Source organism: Scyliorhinus torazame, chromosome 3 (assembly GCF_047496885.1).
Source record: "Scyliorhinus torazame isolate Kashiwa2021f chromosome 3, sScyTor2.1, whole genome shotgun sequence".
Classification (NCBI taxonomy): Eukaryota; Metazoa; Chordata; class Chondrichthyes; order Carcharhiniformes; family Scyliorhinidae; genus Scyliorhinus; species Scyliorhinus torazame.
In genome coordinates this window covers 82,484,103-82,506,078 of record NC_092709.1, presented here as the reverse complement: position 1 = coordinate 82,506,078, position 21,976 = coordinate 82,484,103, and the positions used below count along the sequence as shown (strand labels likewise).

Here is a 21,976-nt window from a genome sequence, read left to right as displayed (position 1 = left end):
ATTGTTCAAACTTGGGAGAGCTTACTCAATGTAAAACTACCTGCTGCAAAGGTTGTGGAGGAGCAAGTATTAAGTAGCCAAATCTAGAGGGTCCAGCTTTAAGCAGAACTCCACATAGAGGAGAATCCATTGCTGCTGCTTACTATCCCTTCAGGATGTTTGTAGTATTAACTAAACACTAAAGACTGGGTGTGGTAATAACAGTTCTTAACAGCCTTTGAGGCAACAATCAACAGAGACCAGTGCCGGGATTCTCCGACCCCGCGCTGGGTCGGAGAATCGCTGGGGGAGGGGGGGGCGGGGCGCGAGAGTCGCGCCACACCGCCCCGACGCCGGCCCGCCGATTCTCTGCCGCCAATTCTCGAACGCCCGCTGTGGTGTTGGGTGTTCTGACACACAGATGAGCCAACACGGTTGCATATGGTACAACGCTACTTTATTTAAACTTACTATTTACAGTTTGGTCTTTGCACTCTGCACGTGGGGGTTCCCTGCTTGTGATGTTTTAACAGCTCTTTCTTGTTCCCTTCTCCCCAGACCTACTGACCACCAGGTGTCGTGCTCGTGCTTTTTATGTGGTTGGTGTTCTTGTCTGTGATTGGTTGTGGTGTTGTGTACTCTGATTTGCCTGTTAGTGTGTCCATCATGATGTGTGTGTTTGAATATCATGACATCCCCCCTTTTTACAAAGATATGTGCCTACGTGGTAATAAATATGATCGTGTCGTGAGTGCATCTAAGAGTGTGTGTGTGTCGTGTGCAGCATGTGCATATGACGGAACTATGTACATGGGGCGATGTCGGGTGCGTCACATGAACCAAGTTGTACCATAACATAACATAAATGCGAACGAGAGAAGAAGAAAAAAAAACTTGAACAGTTGTCCAGTCAGACGACATCTGGAACGATAAACAACAACAGGTTATCATGTAAAATTGTGCAACTTGTTAAACATATGAACGGTATTATAAGTCCAGTCTAATGGGCTTGCGACGAGTTCGGGTTGACCGCCTCAAGGGTGGATCAAGAACCATCGGCTGCTGTGCAGGCATGGCCATGGGTGGCGATGGAAAGGGCGTGATGTGCGGCAGCTCCACAAAGTCATCCTCGGAAGCCTGTTGAGGATCTGGCGTGTGCGTGCTGTGTGGCTGTGAGCGTGGAAGTCGGCGAAGGGCGCGCCGATTGCGGCGACGCACGGAACCATCCGGCATGCGAACCAGGAACGAGCGGGGAGCCACTTGTCGGAGGACTTCGGCCGGTGCTGACCAGCCACCATACGGTTGATGGACGCGTACTTTGTCTCCGGAGGACAGGGGGGGCAGGTCCGTCGCTCGTGTGTCGTACCGACTTTTCTGGCGATCACGCTGCAGTTGCATGTTCCAAAGAACCGCCTCATGGTCTGTTGTTGGTGCCAGGATGGAAGGTACCGTCGTCCTGAGGGAGCGACCCATTAGTAGCTGCGCGGGCGAGAGACCCGTGGATAGCAGGGCCGATCGATAGGCCAGCAAGGCAAGGTTAAAGTCCGATCCGGCAGCAGCCGCCTTGCACAGGAGCCGCTTGGCGATGTGGACACCCTTTTCAGCCTTCCCGTTCGATTGTGGATGCAGAGGGCTGGATGTCACATGAGTGAAACCATATGCTGCGGCAAAGGACGACCATTCACGGCTGGCGAAACAAGGTCCATTGTCTGACATGACAGTCCTTGGAATGCCATAGCGAGCAAATGTTTCCTTGCAGGCCCCAATGACTGCGGACGACGTCAGATCATGGAGAGGCATGACTTCCGGGTAGTTTGAGAAGTAGTCTATAATAACAATGTAATCTCTGCCGAGCGCGTGAAATAGGTCAACACCCACCTTCGCCCAGGGGGACGTCACCATCTCGTGTGGTAGAAGTGTTTCCGGAGGTTGCGCCGGCTGAAACCTCTGACAGGTTGTGCAGTTGAGCACCATGTTGGCTATGTCTTCATTAATACCCGGCCAATATACCGCCTCCCGGGCCCTTCGTCTGCATTTTTCGACGCCCAAGTGGCCTTCGTGTAGTTGATGAAGAATCATCTGGCGCACGCTGTGCGGAATAACGATCCTGTGTGATTTCATAAGGACCCCGTCTATGTTGGTGAGATCATCTCGCACATTATAAAACTGGGGGCACTGCCCTTTTAGCCACCCTTCCGTCATGTGGCGCATCACTCGCTGCAGAAGGGGGTCAGTCGCCGTCTCTGCGCGTATGTGGGCCAGACTAGGATCATCAGCTGGCAGATTTGCTGCTGTCAGAGTTACGTGTGCCTCAATTTGACGCATGAACCCCTCCGCATCTGGTGGTGTGCTCACTGCTCGGGAAAGAGTGTCCGCCACGATGAGCTCCTTCCCCGGAGTGTAGATCAGTTCAAAATCGTACCTCCTGAGTTTAAGTAAGATGCGCTGGAGGCGAGGAGTCATGTCGTTCAGGTCTTTGTTAATGATGTTGACCAGGGGGCGGTGGTCAGTTTCGACCGTAAATCGTGGCAGGCCATACACATAGTCGTGGAACTTGTCCAGTCCAGTTAACAAGCCCAGGCATTCTTTTTCGATTTGCGCGTAGCGCTGTTCGGTAGGGGTCATGGCTCGTGAGGCATATGCAACCGGGGCCCATGACGACGTGCTGTCTTTTTGCAGGAGTACCGCTCCAATACCAGATTGGCTGGCGTCTGTTGAGATCTTTGTAGGGCGAGTCGTGTCAAAGAAGGCCAGCACTGGTGCCGTGACCAGTTTGTGCTTGAGCTCCTCCCATTCCCGCTGATGCGATTGGTGCCAGTTGAATTCTGTCGATTTTTTTACGAGATGGCGCATATTTGTTGTATGAGAAGCCAGGTTGGGAATGAACTTCCCAAGGAAGTTGACCATGCCCAGGAATCTTAAGACAGCCTTCTTGTCAGCCGGTCGTGGCATGGCTGTGATGGCGCTAACCTTGTCAGCATCGGGACGGACCCCTGACCTTGAGATGTGGTCCCCGAGGAATTTCAGCTCCGTCTGGCCGAAGGCACACTTCGCACGGTTGAGACGCAGGCCATTTTGTCGTATGCGGGTAAAGACACGTCGTAGACGATGCATGTGTTCCTGCGGAGTGGTGGACCAAATGATGATATCGTCCACATATACACGTACCCCTTCGATGCCTTCCATCATCTGCTCCATAATGCGGTGGAAAACTTCAGATGCCGAAATGATGCCGAATGGCATCCGGTTGTAGCAGAATCTGCCAAAAGGGGTGTTGAATGTGCATAGTCTTCGGCTGGCCGGGTCCAGTTGGATCTGCCAGAATCCTTTGGACGCATCCAATTTAGTGAATATTTTGGCTCGCGCCATCTCGCTGGTGAGGTCTTCTCGTTTCGGGATGGGATAGTGTTCCCGCATGATGTTGTTATTCAGATCTTTAGGATCTATACATATACGGAGCTCGCCAGAGGGCTTCTTTACACAGACCATGGAGCTGACCCATGGCGTGGGCTCCGTGACCCTGGATAGGACCCCTTGGTCCTGAAGAATCTGCAGTTGTGCCTTGAGGCGGTCTTTGAGTGGCGCAGGAACCCTGCGAGGTGCGTGAACGACAGGGATGGCGTCCGGTCTGAGTCGAATCTTGTACGTGTATGGCAATGTCCCCATGCCTTCAAAAACCTCCTGGTTGTGAGCAAGGAGGGAATGGAGATTTGCGTGGAACTCAGCATCCGGGAAGTCGGATATCTCATCTGGAGAGAGAGACATAATGCGCTGTACCAGGTGAAGGACCTTACATGCCTGTGCGCCCAGTAACGAGTCCTTTGATGAGCCGACAACTTCGAAGGGGAGTGTGGCCGTGTACCTCTTGTGAGTCACCTGTAGCTGGCAAGATCCTATGGACGGGATGACGTTCCCGTTATAGTCAACCATCTTGAGCCGGGATGGCGTGATGGGTGGTTTGACCTTCATGGCCTGGACTGCAGAGTAAGCAATCAGGTTGGCGGATGCGCCGGTGTCCAGACGGAAGGCGACGCGCGATCGGTTGACCGTCAGGGTGGCACACCACTCATCGGCTGGATTGATGGCATTGACCTTGTTGACATCAATGACGGAAACGCGGAAGGCATCCTGGTCATCTGCATCACTTAACTGGAAGTCTTGATGCGTGGGCTGGACGGTCCTGACTTGTCTGCGAGATTGTCGAGGATGCGCCGGATCCATGGGTTGAGCCGAACGACAGTGGGCTGCGTAGTGGCCCATCTTGCCACATCTGTGGCACTGTCGGTTTTTTGCATAACATTGCCCTTTTAAATGTAGAGCTCCACAATTGCCGCACGTCATGACGTCACGGCGTTCGTTGCGCCACTGCGCATGCGCAGTGCGATCTTGCGGTGGGCGCGCCTGCGCAGTGCGTCCCTCGTTGTGGCCGTTATTTTTGGCGCGCACCTGCGCGGGAGACCGCGAAAAGCGCGGGAAGCGGCCGCTGTCGTCCGGGCCGTGGGTCGGGAAGTAATCAACGGCCTGGATGCGTTCGATGTCGTGGGCGGCCTGGCTTGCCGATTCGACGGCTGGGGACCCCCTCCGTGCCAACTCGGACGCCTGAAATCGGGCAAAACGGCAGGTAGCATTTTCGTGGAGGACACAGGCTTCCACAGCAGACGCTAAGGTGAGGCTTTTCATTTTAAGAAGCTGCTGGCGTAGGCCACTAGAGGCAACGCCAAAAACAATCTGGTCCCTGATCATGGACTCTGTGGTGGTGCCGTAACCGCAGGACTGCGCTAGAATCCGGAGGTGCGTCAAAAAGGGTTGAAAAAGCTCCTCCTTACCTTGCAGGCGTTGCTGAAAGAGGTATCTTTCAAAACTTTCATTTACTTCAACTTGAAAGTGCTGGTCCAGTTTGAGGATGACCGTGTCATATTTGGCTTGGTTTTCGCCTTCTTCGAACACCAGTGAGTTGAAGACGTCGGTGGCGTGCGGACCTGCGTAGAAGAGGAGCATTGCAATCTTCGTGTCATCCGAAACATTCTGTTTTTCGGTGGCACGGATGTACAGGTCAAATCGCTGCCTGTAGAGCTTCCAGTTGGTACCTAGGTTCCCCGCGACTTGCATCGGCTGCGGTTTGTCGGTGTGGTCCATGTCCAGAATGGCAGGTTAGTAGGCAGGTATCGATCCACTCCTGTACCATGTGGTGTTGGGTGTTCTGACACACAGATGAGCCAACACGGTTGCATATGGTACAACGCTACTTTATTTAAACTTACTATTTACAGTTTGGTCTTTGCACTCTGCACGTGGGGGTTCCCTGCTTGTGATGTTTTAACAGCTCTTTCTTGTTCCCTTCTCCCCAGACCTACTGACCACCAGGTGTCGTGCTCGTGCTTTTTATGTGGTTGGTGTTCTTGTCTGTGATTGGTTGTGGTGTTGTGTACTCTGATTTGCCTGTTAGTGTGTCCATCATGATGTGTGTGTTTGAATATCATGACACCCGCGGGATTGCCGCCCGCTGGTTGGGGGCCATTGAAAGCACTCTGCCCCCCCCTCAGCGATTCTCCGGGTTTTGATGGGCCGAGTGCCCACCGTGTTCGGCTGAGTCCCGCCGGCGTGGGTTACGTATGGTCCCACCCAGCGGGAGCTCGGAGTTCTGGCTGCGGTGGCCATCCTGGTGGGGGAGCGGGGGAATCCGACTCCGGGGGGAGGGGCCTCCGCGGTGGCCTGGCCCGCGATCGGGGCCTACCGATCGGTGGGCGGGCTCATTCCATGGGGCACCTATGTTCCTCCACGCCAGGCCCCTGTAGGGCTCCGCCATATTGCCTGGGTGCCGGCGCGGAGACGGGAATCCCCGCACATGTGCGGACTCGGGCTGGCTGTAGCGCTCTAGCTTCCGAGTGCCGGAGCAGCGGACACCACTCCAGCGCCATTCTAGTCCCCTAGGAAGGGGTGCATACCCGGGCCTGGCAACCCGTTGACGCCGGAGTGGCTCATGTCGCATTTGACGCTGGTGTCAGAACTTGGCCGCAGGATCAGAGAATCCCGGCCAAGAGGTAGGATTGTGACTTTATGTTGTCAGAGCTAGCTGACAGAATAATGTTTTTTTTATTCGGTCGTAGATTATGGACATCGCTGCTTCGGACAGAATTTATTGTCCATCCTTAATGTCCCTTGAGAAGATTTTTTTAAAATATAAATTTCGAGTACCCAGTTATTTTTTTTTCCAATTAAGGGGCAATTTAGCGTGGCCAATCCACCTCGCCGGCACATCTTTTTGGGTTGTGGGGGTGAAACCCACGCAGACACTGGGAGAATATGCAAACTCCGCACGGACAGTGACCCAGGGCCGGGATTCGAACCCGGGCCCTCAGCGCAGCAGTCCCAGTGCTAACCATTGCGCCACCGTGCTGTCCGTCCCTTGAGACGATGATGGTCACCTGCCTTCTTGAACTGCTGGGGAGGCAGTGACGTAGTGGTATTGTCACTGGAGTAGTGGTATTGTCACTGGACTGGTGATCCTGAGACCCAGAGTAATACTCTGAGGACCCGGGTTTGAAACTCACCATGGCAGGTGGTGGAAATTGAATCTGAAAAATATCTGGAATTAAAAGTCAATGATGATCATGAAACCACTGTCGATTTGTCATTAGAAATCCAGCTGCTTCACTAATGTCCTTTAGGTAAGGGAATCTGCCATCCTTACCGGACGGATCACCCAGCATCGACCTAGGCACTGGAAACGACATCGGCAAACCCAGCCCTGTCGACCCTGCAAAGTCTTACCGACTAACATCTGGGGGCTTGTGTCAAAATTGGGAGAGCTGTCTGACAGACTAGTCAAGCAACAACCTGACATAGCTCATAGAATCATACCTTACGTTAATGCCCAGCCACAACTATGGGTGTGTTCTGTCCGACCGCCAAGACAGACTCAGCAGAGGTGGCGGCACAGTGGTTGCCCAGGGAGTCCTCAACATCGACTCTGAACCCCATGAAGTCTCATGGCTTCAGGTGGAACCTGCTGATTATCAGACACAGGCCACCGTCAGCTGATGAATCAGTACTCCTCCATGTTGAACACCACTTGGAGGAAGCACCGAGGGAAGCTCGGGCACAGAATGTACTCTGAGTAGAGGACTTCAATGTCCATCACCAAGAGTGGCTCGGTAGTACGATTGCTGACTGAGCTGGCCGAATCCTAAAGGACATAGCTGCTAGACTGGAACTGCAACAGGTGATGAGGGGACCAACAACGGGAAAAACATACCCATATCCTCATTCTCACCAACCTGCCTGCCACAGGTGCAGTAGTCCATGGCAGTATCAGTAGGAATGATCACTGCACAGTCCTTGTGGAGACGAAGTGCCCTCTTCACATTGAGGATACCGTCCATTATGTTGTGTGTCACTACCACTGTGCCAAATGGGATAGATTCAGAACAGACCTAGAAAATCAAGACTGGACATCTGTGAGGCGCTGTGGGCCATCAGCAGCAGCACAATGGTACTCAGCCACAATCTGTTACCTCATGGCCCAGCATATCCCCCACTCTACCATTACCACCAAGCCAGGGCATCAACCCTGGTTCAATGAAGAGTGCAGGAGAGCATGCCAGGAGCAACACTAGGCATATCAAAAAATGAGGTGTCAACCTGGTGAAGCTACAACACTGGACTATTTGGATGCCATACAACATAAGCAACAAGTAATAGACAGAGCTAAGCGATCCCACAACCAAGAGATCAGATCTAAGCTCTGCAATCCTATCACATTCAGTCGTGAATGGTGGTGGACAATTAAACAACACACTAGAGGAGGAGGCTCCACAAATATCCCTATCCTCAATGATGGAGGTGCCCAGCATATCTGTGCAAACAAAAGGCTGAGGCATTCATAACAATCTTCAGCCAGAAGTGCCGAGTGGATGATCCATCTCGGCCTCCTCCGGAGGTCCCCAGCATCACAGTTGTCAGTCTTCAGCCAATTCGATTCACCCAACGTGATATCAGGAAATGACTGAAAGCACTGGATATTGCAACGGCTATGGGCCCTGACAATATTCCAAGAATAGTACTGTCGTGTGAGAAATGGGTGTGTATATAAATATCTGTAGTGAGAGTACCTTTAAGAAATGGGTGTTTACTACTGCAGTGATGTCAGAGAGTGGGTGGAGCTGGGCTGTCTGTCAGCTTTTTACTTTTGTTTTTGAGCAGGCTGCAGGGTGTGTTTTAGTTTCGTTTTCAATGTTGGAGCTGAAGCCAGACCAAGCACGCGTACTGCTGTTCTCTCTGCCATCAAAAGACTATCTCTTGATCATTTGGTGAATTCAGAATTATAAATGTTTTCAGGAGTGACTTTAACCTGATGTGCTTCTGATAAAGGTTTTGTTTTTAAGTCGTATAGATGGTAAAAAGGAAAGCTTAATGGTTTACTCAGTGTTGTAGTCTTTGGGGGGTTGTATTTGAATTAATTGTGTGCTAAGATGTTAACTGTATGTTTTAAAAAGGTTAATTTGAGTTCATAGAATAAACACTGTTTTGCTTTAAAAAATACTTTTCCATTTCTGCTGTACCACACCTGTAGAATGGGCCATGTGCTCCCCGTACCACAATCTAGTAAAGGTTGTGGGTCAGGTGAACACCATGATACACTTTGGGCTTCTCTAAACCTTGGCCCATAACAAATTGGGGGCTCGAGGGTGATAAAAGTCTATCTATTGTATTGGCTTAGTGAACTTAAAGACAGTGAGGGGTGAGCATATTGTGGGTGCTTTTCAGGTGTGGTATTTTAGTTTAAGTAAGGAGTGTCTTATGGACAATGGCTCTTTCAGAGGCTCTGAGGTTTTTGGGCGTGGAGACGGTCACACGCAGTACCTTACGGACAGAGACTAAAAGCAGACTGTTAGATTTGGCAAAAACATTGCAGTTAACATTACCTGACAAAATGTGAAAAGATGAGGTAATTATAGTGGTGCCTAAGCATTTAAAGTTGCCTGCGATACAGTTTGACTCATTGGAAATGGCAAAAATTCAGTTACAAATTAAACAAATGGAACATGAGAAAGAATGAAAGAAGCTTGAATACAAAAGAGAGAGAGAGGAAAAAGAAAGAGAGAGAGAGGAAAAAGAGAGAAAAGAAAGGAAAACAGAAAGAATAACCCTAGCAGAGAAAAAAGAAAGAGAAAGGGAGATACAGATCAGGGAAAAAGATAAAGAGAGAGAGTTTGAACTTCAGAAAATGGCCATGAAACATGACAGTCAGTTAAAATTGGCAGACGTAATGGGAAACGTACAGTTGGAGGATAGTGATGAGGATAGTGAGAAAGAGCGTCAAAGTCGAAGGCTTGGTGGGAATCTATTTAAATATGTCCAAGCATTGCCAAGGATTGACGAGAAGGAGGTAGAAGCTTTTTTCATTTCATTTGAGAAGGTAGCTAAACAAATGAAATGGCCACAGGACATGTGGGTATTACTGATTCAAACAAAGCTGGTAGGTAGGGCTAGTGAAGTGTTTGCATCATTACCGGAGGAGGTATCTGGGACGTATGAGAGGGTAAAAAAATCCATCTTGGGTGCATATGAACTAGTGCCTGAAGCTTACTGACAAAGGTTTAGAAATTTAAGGAAAGGATTTGGTCAAACATACATGGAGTTTGAAAGGCTCAAACAGAGTAATTTTGATAGGTGGATAAGGGCTTTGAAAATAGACCAAACGTATGAAGCTCTCAGAGAAATTATACTTTTGGAGATGTTTTAAAATTCTATTCCTGATGGAGTGAGAATTCATGTGGAAGAGCAGAGGGTTAAAACTGCGAGACTAGCAGCAGAAATGGCAGATGATTATGAATTAGTTCATAAATCAAAGCTTGATTTCCGACATCAGTTTCAGCCTGTGAGGGATAGAAACAGGAGACATCAGAAATACTCAAGTGGTAAACGTAAAGGTGATTATCATAGAATTTACAGTGCAGAAGGAGGCCATTCGGCCCATCGAGTCTGCACCTGCTCTTGGAAAGAGCACCCTACCCAAGCCCACATCTCCACCCTATCCCCATAACCCAGTAACCCCACCCAACACTAAGGGCAATTTTGGACACTAAGGGCAATTTATCATGTCCAATCCACCTAACCTGCACATCTTTGGACTGTGGGAGGAAACCGGAGCACCCGGAGGAAACCCACGCACACACGGGGAGGATGTGCAGACTCCGCACAGACAGTGACCCAAGCCGGGAATCGAACCTGGGACCCTGGAGCTGTGAAGCAATTGTGCTAACCACAATGCTTCTGATGGGAGATAATAAGGAGACTGTACCTCAGATTAAAAAAGAAATCCAGGAGGGTGGAAGAGACATGAAAAGTTTCAAATGTCTTCACTGGAATAAACTAGGCCATGTAAATTCACAGTGTTGGAAGTTGAAGAAAAGCACTGGGAAGACTGATGTGGTAAAACAGGGTAAGACAGTGGGGTTTGTGAAAGTGGTAAAGGAAAGCCCAAGTGAAGCGAAGGAGATGCAAAAGATTGTATAGCCTGATCAAGAGGTGATTGATAAGAAGGTGCCAGATCTCTTTAATGAATTTATTTGAGTGGGAAACTTTACTCGTGTGTATGAGGAGGAGCAGGTAAAGAAATCACAATTTTAAGAGATACGGGAGCTAGTCAATCTTTAATGGTAAGAGATGAGGAATTATGTAGTTTGGGAAGAATGTTGCCAGAAAAGGTGGTAATATGTGGAATTCAGGGTGAGAGGAGTAGTGTTCAATTATATAAGGTAAGGTTGGAAAGTCCAGTGAAGAGTCGTGAAGTGGTAATAGAAGTAATAGAGAAACTATCTTGTCCAGGAATACAGTTTATCTTGGGTAATGATATAGCTGGATCGCAGGTGGGAGTGATGCCTACTGTGGTTGATACGCCAGTGGAAAATCTGACGACTGAAGTGCGGAAGGACGAATATCCTGGGATTTTTCCGGATTATGTAGTAACAAGGTCGCAAAGTCACAGGTCAAGACACGAGGAGAAATCAAAAAGTGAAGATGACGTTGAAGTGTAATTATCAGAAATGGTTTTTGATCAAATGGTTGAAAAAGAACAAGAACAGGTGGAGGATGAGGCGGATATTTTTAGTTCAGGAAAATTGGCGGCGTTACAACAGAAAGATGTAGAAATAGAACGGATATATCAGAAAGCATACACGGAAGAGGAATCTGAGTGTATACCAGAGTGTTATTACCGTAAAAGTGATGTCTTGATGAGAAAATGGAGACCTGTACATATGCAGGCGAATGAAAAGTGGGCAGAGGTTCATCAAGTAGTATTGCCGGTAGGATATAGAAAGGAGGTGTTGCGAGTTGCACTTGAGGTACCAGTGGGAGGTCATTTGGGAATAAGGAAAACTCAAGCTAAAATCCAGAAACATTTTTATTGGCCTGGACTACATAAAGATGTTGTTAAATTTTGTCAATCATATCACACATGTCAAGTGATAGGCAAACCTCAAGCAGTGATAAAACCAGTGCCCTTAATACCCATTCCAGCATTTGAGGAACCTTTTACAAGGGTCCTAATTGATTGCGTAGGACCGCTTCCTAAAATAAAATGTGGGAATCAATATCTTTTGACTATAATGGATGTGTCTACTAGGTTTCCAGAGGCCATTCCAGTACGTAATATTGCAGCTCAAAAGATTGTGGATGAGTTACTTAAATTCTTTACTAGATATGGACTACCCACAGAAATACAATTGGATCAAGGATCAAATTTTACCTCAAGGTTATTCAAAGAAGTTATAGATAGCTTAGGAATTAAACAATTTAAATCAACTGCGTACCATCCAGAATCGCAGGGAGCATTAGGAAGGTGGCATCAGACATCAAAGACAATGTTGACGGCTTATTGTCAAGATTATCCAGAGGATTGGGATAAAGGAATTCCATTCGTACTGTTTGCAATTAGGGATGCACCTAATGAGTCAACCAAATTTAATCCTTTTGAACTAATTTTTGGTCACGAGTTAAGAGGACCACTTAAATTGATTAAGGAAAAATTGGTGAGTGAGAAATGGGAAATTACATTATTGGATTACGTGTCAAATTTTACGGAATGATTAAATAGAGCAGGTGAATTGGCTAGACAACATTTGAAAGTTGCACAAAATGTGATGAATCGGGTAGCGGACAGGAAATCCAAAGTTCGTATTTTTGCCAGTGGAGATAAAGATTTAGTGTCATTATCAGTGGTAGGTGAGCCTTTAAAAGCAAAGTTTTCTGGACCTTATCAGATTGAAAGGAAATTAAGTGAGGTGAATTATGAGGTAAAAACACCAGATAGAAGTAAGACTCACCAAGTGTGCCCTGTGAATATGCTTAAAAGGTACTTTGAAAGGGAAGGAGAGAAAAAGGAGGCGGTTTTAATGAATCTAACTCAAAGTGACGAACCAGATCCAGATGACTGTGAATTTGACAGACCTCAAATTAAATTGGAAAACGAGGATGTTCTTAAAAATTGGGATAAATTGTTGAGTTACATTCCGGAGGAAAATCGAACTGACCTGAAAGAGTTATTGATGTCACATAGGCAAGTTTGTGGAGATAAATTGGGAAGTACTAAAATGGCTATACATGATGTAGATGTGGGAAATGCTGTTCCAATCAAACAACATCCATACAGACTTAACCCTTTAAAATTGTCACAGGTTAACAAAGAGATTGAGAGTATGCTTAAAAATGGCATAATTGAAGTGGGTTGCACCCAATGGAGCTCATCCATAGTGATGGTACCTAAACCAGACGGTACCCAACGGTTGTGTGTGGACTATAGAAAGGTTAATGCAGTTACAAGAATGGACTCTTATCCTATCCCACGTTTGGAGGATTGCATTGAGAAAGTGGGACAATCAGCTTTTATTTCCAAACTGGATTTACTTAAAGGTTACTGGCAGGTACCTTTATCCGAAAGGGCGAAGGAGATTTCAGCTTTTGTGACTCCAGATGGTATATACCAATTCAAAGTTATGCCATTTGGCATGAAAAACGCACCAACCACATTTCAATGGTTAACGAACAATGTTGTTTCAGGGTTACCCAATTGTGCGGTATACATCGACAATCTGGTAATTTTCAGCCAGACATGGAAAGAACATTTAAAACATCTTATGGAGTTATTCGATCGACTTCAGGAGGCGGGTTTGGTGATAAACCTAGCCAAAAGTGAATTTGGAAAAGCCCAAGTCATTTTCCATGGCCATACAATTGGACAGGGTCGAATGGTCACACGGGATGTGAAACCAACAGTTATTGAGGAGTTTTCAATACCCTCGAGACAAAGGGAAATAATGCGATTTCTTGGCATGAGTGGATTTGATCGAACATTTGTGCAAAAGCTTTGCAGCGTGATTGCTCCACTGATGGACTTGCTGAAGAAACGTCAAAAATTTCAGTGGACAGCAGAGTTTCAACAGGCATTTGTCTGCCTGAAAGCTGTGATAACCAATGCTCCTGTGTTGGAGAATTACAAGGGACTCTGTGAACAGATTGAACTGAAGTATCTGACTTTAAAGAGAAATGCCGAGGCATAGAGAAATGGACGGATCGTGCAGAGACCCTCTTGTTCAAAGAGACTGTCAATCAGGAAGGATTTCAGTTGGAGGAAGAACAAAAATGGACTATATTATTATACCTGTTTGCGTGTGTTGTTTTTTGAAACAAAAAAGTATATTTACTGTGTGCATTTCTTAAAGGATAGTGAAAAGATGAAAAATGAAACCATCTTGAAGTTCATGGTTTATTTATTTTTTTCTTGGGGGAGTGGCATGTGAGAGTACCTTTAAGAAATGGGTGTTTATAAATGGGTGTGTATATAAATATCTGTTGTGAGAGTACCTTTAAGAAATGGGTGTTTACTACTGAAGTGATGTCAGAGAGTGGGTGGAGCTGGGCTGTCTGTCAGCTTTTTACTTTTGTTTTTGAGCAGGCTGCAGGGTGTGTTTTAGTTTTGTTTTCAATGTTGGAGCTGAAGCCAGACCAAGCAGGTGTACAGCTGTTCTCTCTGCCATCAAAAGACTATCTCTTGATCATTTGGTGAATTCAGAATTATAAATGTTTTCAGTAGTGACTTTAACCTGATGTGCTTCTGATAAAGGTTTTGTTTTTCAGTCGTATAGATGGTAAAAAGGAAAGCTTAATGGTTTACTCAGTGTTTTAGTCTTTGGGGGGTTGTATTTGAATTAATTGTGTGCTAAGATGTTAACTGTATGTTTTAAAAAGGTTAATTTGAGTTCATAGAATAAACACTGTTTTGCTTTAAAAAATACTTTTCCATTTCTGCTGTACCATACCTGTAGAGTGGGCCGTGTGCTCCCCGTACCACAATCTAGGAAATGTTGTGGGTCAGGTGAACACCATGATACACTTTGGGGTTCTCTAAACCTTGGCCCATAACAGTACTGAAAACATGTGCTCCAGAACTTGCTGTGCTCCTTGCCAAGCTGTTCCAGTACAGCTACAACACTGGCATCTACCCGGTAATGTGAAAAATTGCTCAGGTATTTCCTGTACACAAAAGGCAGGACATATCTAACCTGGCCAATTACCGTCCTATCAATCTACTCTCAATCGTTAGTAAAATTATGGAAGGGGTCAAGTGACCCTTATTTAGCAATAATAGACACTCAGTTTGGGTTCCGCCAGAGTCACTCAGCTCCTGACCTTACAGCCTTGGTTCAAACATGTACAATTGAGCTGAATTCCAGAGGTGAGGTGAGAGTGACTGGCTTTGACATCAAGGCAGCATTTGATCGAGTGTGGCATCAAGGAGCCCTAGCCAAACTGGAATCAATGGGAATCAGGAGGAAAACTCCCCACTGGTTAGAATCATATCTGGCACAAAGGAAGATGGTTGTGGTTGTTGGAGGTCAGTCATCTCAGTCCCGGGACATCACTCACTGCAGGGGTTCCTCAGGGTAGCCAGCGTGATGTCACACCTGATGTCCTGTCCATCACTTTCATATGTCTGAATGTTTGAGGTGAAGAACAAGAAAACCAAACCTCCACAAAAAAAAGGGCAATAGAAGAAAGTGAAACAAATTGACTGTAGCTCTTGGATTTTTGTGGTTACAGCAACCCCAGGAACAGCCGCATTTCCCCCATGCCTCACAGTCACTCTAAACCAGTGTTGTCCTTCCTTCCTTCCTCACCTCACCATACAACCGATTACAAACACTCGCACCACCTGCAAAGGGAGAGAGCACAGGTTTCGAGGGGATGTGAGGAAAAACCTTTTCACCCAGAGGGTGGTGGGAGTGTGGAACTCGCTGCCTGAAAGGGTGGTGGAGGCAGAGACCCTCATAACATTTAAGAAATATTTAGATGTGTACTTGTGATGCCAAGGAGTACAAGGCTCTGGGCCAAGTGCTGGATAATAGGATTAGAATAGTTAGGAGGTTGCTTTTGACTGGCACAACACGATGGGCCGAAGGGCTTTTTCTGTGCTGATGACCTCGATATCAAATTGATGATAGGTAAAGATCCATTGTGGGTAGGGTGGTCCTCCAGGAAAGGCACCTTGTCAGCCACTGGCGACGCATTTCTACCTGCTCCACTGAGGAGTATTGCAACATATTGCCATGAAAATCTGAACCATCTGAGCCGCTGCAGCTCAGGCATGTTGTGGAGCTGGCCCTCCACCTCTCAGCCCTTGGTTGCTATTACACCTCCTTCTAGCTGAATGTTGGTGTCTACCCCTCTGGCCTGTGGGTTGGCATGTGATTGAGAAGCTGGGGGGCAGATAATGCGGCTGGTGCTGATCCTGCTTCTGGGACTGTTGGCGCTGGTGTTTTTGATCCTCTCGTGCCTCATCAGAGGTGCGCGTAAGTGCATAAGCTCCTCCCAGTCTGTGCTGAGGTCTGACAGCGAGAAAGAGCAGCTGAAGGTGAGCAAAAAGATGGACAGCTGATGTGCCTTGCAGGAAATTGGCAATCGCATGACAAACATTGAAGGTCTTCTGTTGAGAGAGAAAGTGCTGTGGGCAGCAGCCTCTCACCAAACTCGGAGACAATTACATGTGGCAACACACCGAGTGCATGCTGGACCAAACCAAGAGCCTGCACACCCTGTCAGTTTACACCAAAGCAAACAAGTTTCCTGTGGCAATGGCTGAAGGCAGATAGATTTACAGCAAGAAATTAAAGGTTTAATTGGAAGTCACATGATTTCAAAACGTTGTTCCTCTCCAGTAAACAAGGGAAATCAGACTGTACACATTCTGCCCTACATTACTTTGTGTCACTTACCACACCGTGCACACACTATTCTTCTGTGTCACTTATCAGTCTGTACACACTGTTCTCCATTCCTGTGTGTCATTTTTAAATCTGTACACACACTCCCCATTCCTGTGTGTCACTAAATCAGACTGTACGCACACCATTCTCCATTCTTGTGTGTCACTTATCAGTCTGTACACACACACTGTTCCCCATTGCTTTGTGTCACTTATCAGTCTGCACACACATTTCCCCATTCCTGTGTGTCACTTATCAGACTGTGCACACACAGTTCCCCAATCCTGTGTGTCATGTATCAGACACTTATCAACATCCTGGGGGTTTACCATTGACCAGAAGCTGAACTGGACTAGCCAAATAAATACTGTGGCTACCAGAGCAGGTCAGAGTCTAGTAATTCTGCGGTGGGTAACTCATCTCCTAACTCCCCAAATCCTGTCCACCACCTACTACACAAGTCAGGAGTGTGATGGAATATTCCCCATTTGCCTGGATAAGTGCAGCTCCAAGAACACTCATGAAGTTCGATAATATCCAGGACGAAGCAGACCCTTTGATTGGCACCCCTTCCACAAATATTCACTCCCTTCACCACCGACACACAATAGCAGCCGTGTGCACCATCTACAAGATGCACTGCAGGAATTCACCAAGGCCACCTTCGGTAGCACCTTCCAAACTCATGACCACTACCATCTGGAAGGACAAGGACAGAAGTTATCTGGAAACGCCACCATGTGGAAGTTCCCCTCCAAGTCACTCACCATCCTGACTTGGAAATATATCACCGTTTCTTCAATGTAGCTGGATTCAAATCTTGGAACTCGTACCCTAACAGCACATTGGTTGTACCTAAACTACATGGAGCGGTTCAAGAAGGCAGCTCGCCACCACCTTCTCAAGGGCAATTAGGGCTGGGCAACAATTTATGGCCTAGCCAGTGAAGCCTACATCCCGGAAAAGAGAATTAAAAAAAAAGACTTGACAAACACTGTACCACATTCCTGTCTGTCAGTTATCAGACAGAAAACCCACACGGCCCCATTTCTGTGCGCTAGTTATCAGACTGTACACACACTGTTCCCCATTCATGAGTCACTTATCAGACTGTATACACAGTGATCCCCACTGCAGTTAGTCACTTATCAGACTGTACACTCAGTGATCCCCATTCCTGTGTGTTATGTATCAGATTGTTCTCCATTCCTGTATCAGTTATCTGACTACACACTGTTCCCAGTCAAGTTTGTCAGTTATCAGACTGTACAAACACTGTCCCCATATATGTGTGTCCTTATATATGTGTGTCATTTATCAGACTGTACACACACTGGTCCCTATTCCTGTGTGTCAGTTATCAGACTGTACACACACTGTCAACCATTCCTGTGTGTCACTTATCACATTGTACACGCAGTTCCCCATTCACGTTCATCAGGTATCAGATTGTGCACATGCTGTTCCCCATTCCTGTGTCACTTATCTGACTGTACACATTGTTCCCCATTCCTGTGTGTCACTTATCATGCTGTGCACACACTGTTTCCCATTCATGTTCATCAATTATCAGACTGTACTCACACTGTCCCCATTCCTGTTTGTCACTTATCACAGTGTACACAGTTCCCTATTCCTATTTGTCAGTTAAAAGACTGTGCATATATTGTTAACCATTTGTGCGTGTCAGATATCAGATTGGACGCAATTTGAATACCCTTGCCCATGTGCTGCTTAGCGAATTTTGTCAAGTACACTTGCCTGATATCAGATCAGTTCCACAGACGCTTTCCGAAGCCTCTATTTTCCCTATCTTCATTGAGACACCCCAACATAGCAGCTTGAAACTGTAGGCATGGTAATAGCTCCAACTCTGTACAACCTCTGCCTTGGTAGAATATGTTCCCCTTTACTCTGTACCCCTGGCCAACAAACTCTTCCTTCCTGTCTGGAGTGAAGATATACAAAGGAGACTGCATACATGAGCCCTGCTTGATAATTTTTTTTAAAATACTCAATGCCAGTGCTGTACAAATTTCAAGCATATGGTCTAAATGAGATACCATATGCTGTCACAAACTTCACCTTCAGGTTAGGTAAAACACGTAGAACTGGAATCAGTATAACTGCTCTTGAACTCACGGAACCACAGGATTGTTATGGTGCAGAAGGAGTCCACTTGGTCCATCAAGTATTCACCAGCTCTCCAAATGAGCATCATGACTGAGAGTCTTTCCCCCTGCCTTTAACCCACATCCTGCACCTTGTTTCTATTCAAGTAATCATCTAATGCCCTCTAAAATTCCTTGATTTAACCTGCCTCCACTCATCCATGATGTGGAGATGCCGGCGTTGGACTGGGGTGAGCACAGTAAGAAGTCTTACAACACCAGGTTAAAATCCAACAGGTTTGTTTCAAGCACTAGCTTTCGGAGCACTGCTCCTTCCTCAGGTGAATGAAGAGGTATGTTCATCGACATGGATACCACCATTACACATGAGAACACCACCCAGCAGGTACGTGGTACATACTCGTGCGACTCGGCCAACATTGTCTACCTCATACGCTGCAGGAAAGGATGTCCCGAAGCGTGGTACATTGGCGAGACCATGCAGACGCTGTGACAACGAATGAACGGACATCGTGCGACAATCACCAGGCAGGAATGTTCCCTTCCAGTTGGGGAACACTTTAGCAGTCAAGGGCATTCAGCCTCTGATCTCTGGGTAAGCATTCTCCAAAGCAGCCTTCAGGACGCGCAACAACGTAGAATCGCCGAGCAGAAACTTATAGCCAAGTTCCGCACACATGAGTGCGGCCTCAACCGTGACCTGGGATTCATGTTGCATTACATTCATCCCTCATCATCTGGCCTGGGCTTGCTAAATCCTACCAACTGTCCTGGCTTGAGACAATTCACACCTCTTTAACCTGGGGTTACCCCTATCTCTGGATCTGTAAACACTTAATTAACTGCAAATGCTCGCATTCTAAGCATTGTCTGGCATCTTTGAATTTGTCTATATATGTTTCTGGAACATACCTCTTCATTCACCCGAGGAAGGAGCAGTGCTCCGAAAGCTAGTGTTTGAAACAAAGCTGTTGGACTTTAACCTGGTGTTGTAAGACTTCTTCTGTCCACACTTCCAGGCAGTGCGTCCAGGCCTCAGTGATCTTCCTGCAGTGGGTCATCGCCAGCACAGGTTCCTCACCCTGCAGCAACGGGTAGCCAATTTGAATATCCAACTTTGGGCTGATTGTGAGTGCCGCCTGGATTTCAGACATTAATAGCCCAGCAAGTGCCTGTGGATTGATTAGCGAGCTGCAGCTGTAACCACTGCCCATCCTTTGGAGCGGTTGGCCTGCCAACAGCAGCCAGAGTTTTTTGTTTAATTCAAACCTGTTCAGGGTGCACCTCAAGATGGTGGCACCATTGTGATCCCCATCTTGCAGCAGACGCACCCACCTCTGATGGTGGGACTGCCATCCTTCCCAAGGTTGCAGATCCTCCGACTGAGCTTGTAGCATCGGGAACCCACCCAACAAGCATGGGACCCACGGAAATGATTCATCCACTCTCCAATTATGTTTAAAGGGGATTACATTCCAGCCCATTTGATGCAGAGGAGAGTGGGGACCATGGATTCCCCACCCACCATCATTTATGGGAGATTTAACCCCTGGCGAGCATCCAATCCCACCTCTCTATAATATTCCGCCCTTTCTCTCTCCAGGGATGCTGCCAACCCCAGAATATTTCCTTCTTTTATTTTCATAGCCTTTCAGCAGGTGGCGGTGTTTATTTTTTGAGATAATTAAAACTATCCTGAATTGATGTCCTGACATTTTTACATTTTGCCCTACACTTGATACACAGGCACTAGGTGGCAGCAGAGACCAGGTCCAGCTTTGTTCAACACTGAACAATTTACCGCGAAGTGGGGGGAAAAAAGGAAAAGTTGTTAATCATGGATGAGATTTTTCGAAGTGACGTCTCCATCGACCAGAGCAGAACCGAAATGTTTGATTTGAAAAAAGAATGTGTTGCAGTGACACCTGCTTGTTTCCTTTTGACTTAAATACCTTTGAGCAGGGCGGGAAACCAATAGTTGGTGAAAAGTGAAAACCCGATTGAAGCATTCATTGACATCCAGAATGTAATGCAGGAAAATAATTCAGAAATTACATTCTCTGAGCTGTTTGTATCATGGCCTGTCCCACCTGAACACTCAAAGGCGGTCTGGAAGTGAGACTCCAGCTTGGATACAATCCTCATTCTCATTCGATTTGAACCCTACACATATTAAATTGCTGAGGACACGCTCTCAAGCTCCTGTGCCTGTGTGGGTTTCCTCCCAATGCTCCGGTTTCCTCCCATAGACCAAAGGTGTGCAGGTTAGGTGCATTGGCCATGATTAATTATCCTTTAGTGTTCAAAGATGTGCAGGTTAGGTGGGGTTACGGGGTTGGGGCAGAGGAATGAGCCGAGGTAGGGTGCTCTTTCAGAGGGGCGGTGCCAACTCGATGGGCTGAATGGCCTCCTTCTGCACTGTAGGAATTCTAAACTGCTGGGATTTGCCAATGGCGGGGAGGGACCGTTTCTCGACGACTTTGATTTCCAGCAGCCTGCGAACATTTGCTAAAAGCAAACAGGGGAGGAGGGTGGGATCCCTGCTGTACATGCCCCAGATTGATGGCTTTCAGATGTAGGGTACGAATATAACAGCGAATATATTGCAGGTCGACGTGCTGCTTTCTAACATTAGGACACTGGATCCTCGATCTAAGTGTGACCTTTAAAAATTACAGAGGCTGTTTAGTGTGTGTTTTTTAGGGGAGTGGAGTGGTTTGAAAGTTAAAGGTTTTTAAAGTTACTCCCCGGGTGCGCTACCTGCATTTCAAACTCGCCACTGCGACACAAGTAATTAAACACTCGGGGTCATCTTGAACACCCCTAGGATTAACTATCCTTTTCCTCCATGCCCCATGAGGAAGGAGTCTCCAGGTTGAACGCTGTAACTCTGGTAATTGCACATTTTTTTATACGATGTATAATTCCCCTAGAGAGCAGTGCATATGTTTCCCATCCAGACAGTGTTGTCTGACTGATGGATACAGCCAAAAGTCCTTGTCTTGAGCCCTCAGGGCACAACGAACAATTCTCCCCCCCCCCCCCCCCCCCCAAGAAAAAAACATGTAAACACAATCTGACACTTTGTAAATATTTCAAATGTTACACCTGATATTGTGACTGGAGTAAAAAGGCGCAGTGAAACACATTCCCTGGTTAGTTCCTCAAGTCCCGGAATGCAGTGTTAATGGACACACACACACCAACAGTTGTTACTCTTTCTCTTACCTAGTGCTTGATCAGCCGGTTCACACCGTGGAGCGCAGTGAACTATTGCCACAAGAAGGACAGGCAGAGCAAACACCACTCGGTTCATTTCGCTCCGTTTGTCTGCCTTGCTCCCTGGTAAATGGCGCTGAGCCGTCAGCTCTCAATGATATGTGTGCACCCTTGGCGAATGAGCATCTGAAAGGCAATGTGCATGTTCTATAAGAATTTCGGGCGGAACATCATATTACCGTATTGCCACGTGGAGGTACAATTCAAATGGGGAAATTGACAAGCGGAGGGGTGGGCGGAGCACCAAGCTCGTCTCGATGGACAATATGCCCCATCCGCCCTGGGCTCACACCCACAGAACTCTTTAACCATTGCGTGAAA

General features: G+C 47.0%; 1 protein-coding gene across 1 annotated transcript in view; it reads right to left on the bottom strand.

The window, feature by feature from the left end:
- cpz (carboxypeptidase Z) overlaps positions 1-21,765 on the bottom strand; it is an 86,982-nt gene extending 65,217 nt beyond the window's left edge. The window contains exon 1 of the mRNA XM_072495919.1: positions 21,605-21,765. Coding sequence (XP_072352020.1) covers positions 21,605-21,692 — 88 coding nt within the window. The 5' untranslated portion in view covers positions 21,693-21,765. The remainder of the gene's footprint in view (positions 1-21,604) is intronic.
- Positions 21,766-21,976: the final 211 nt, after the last annotated feature.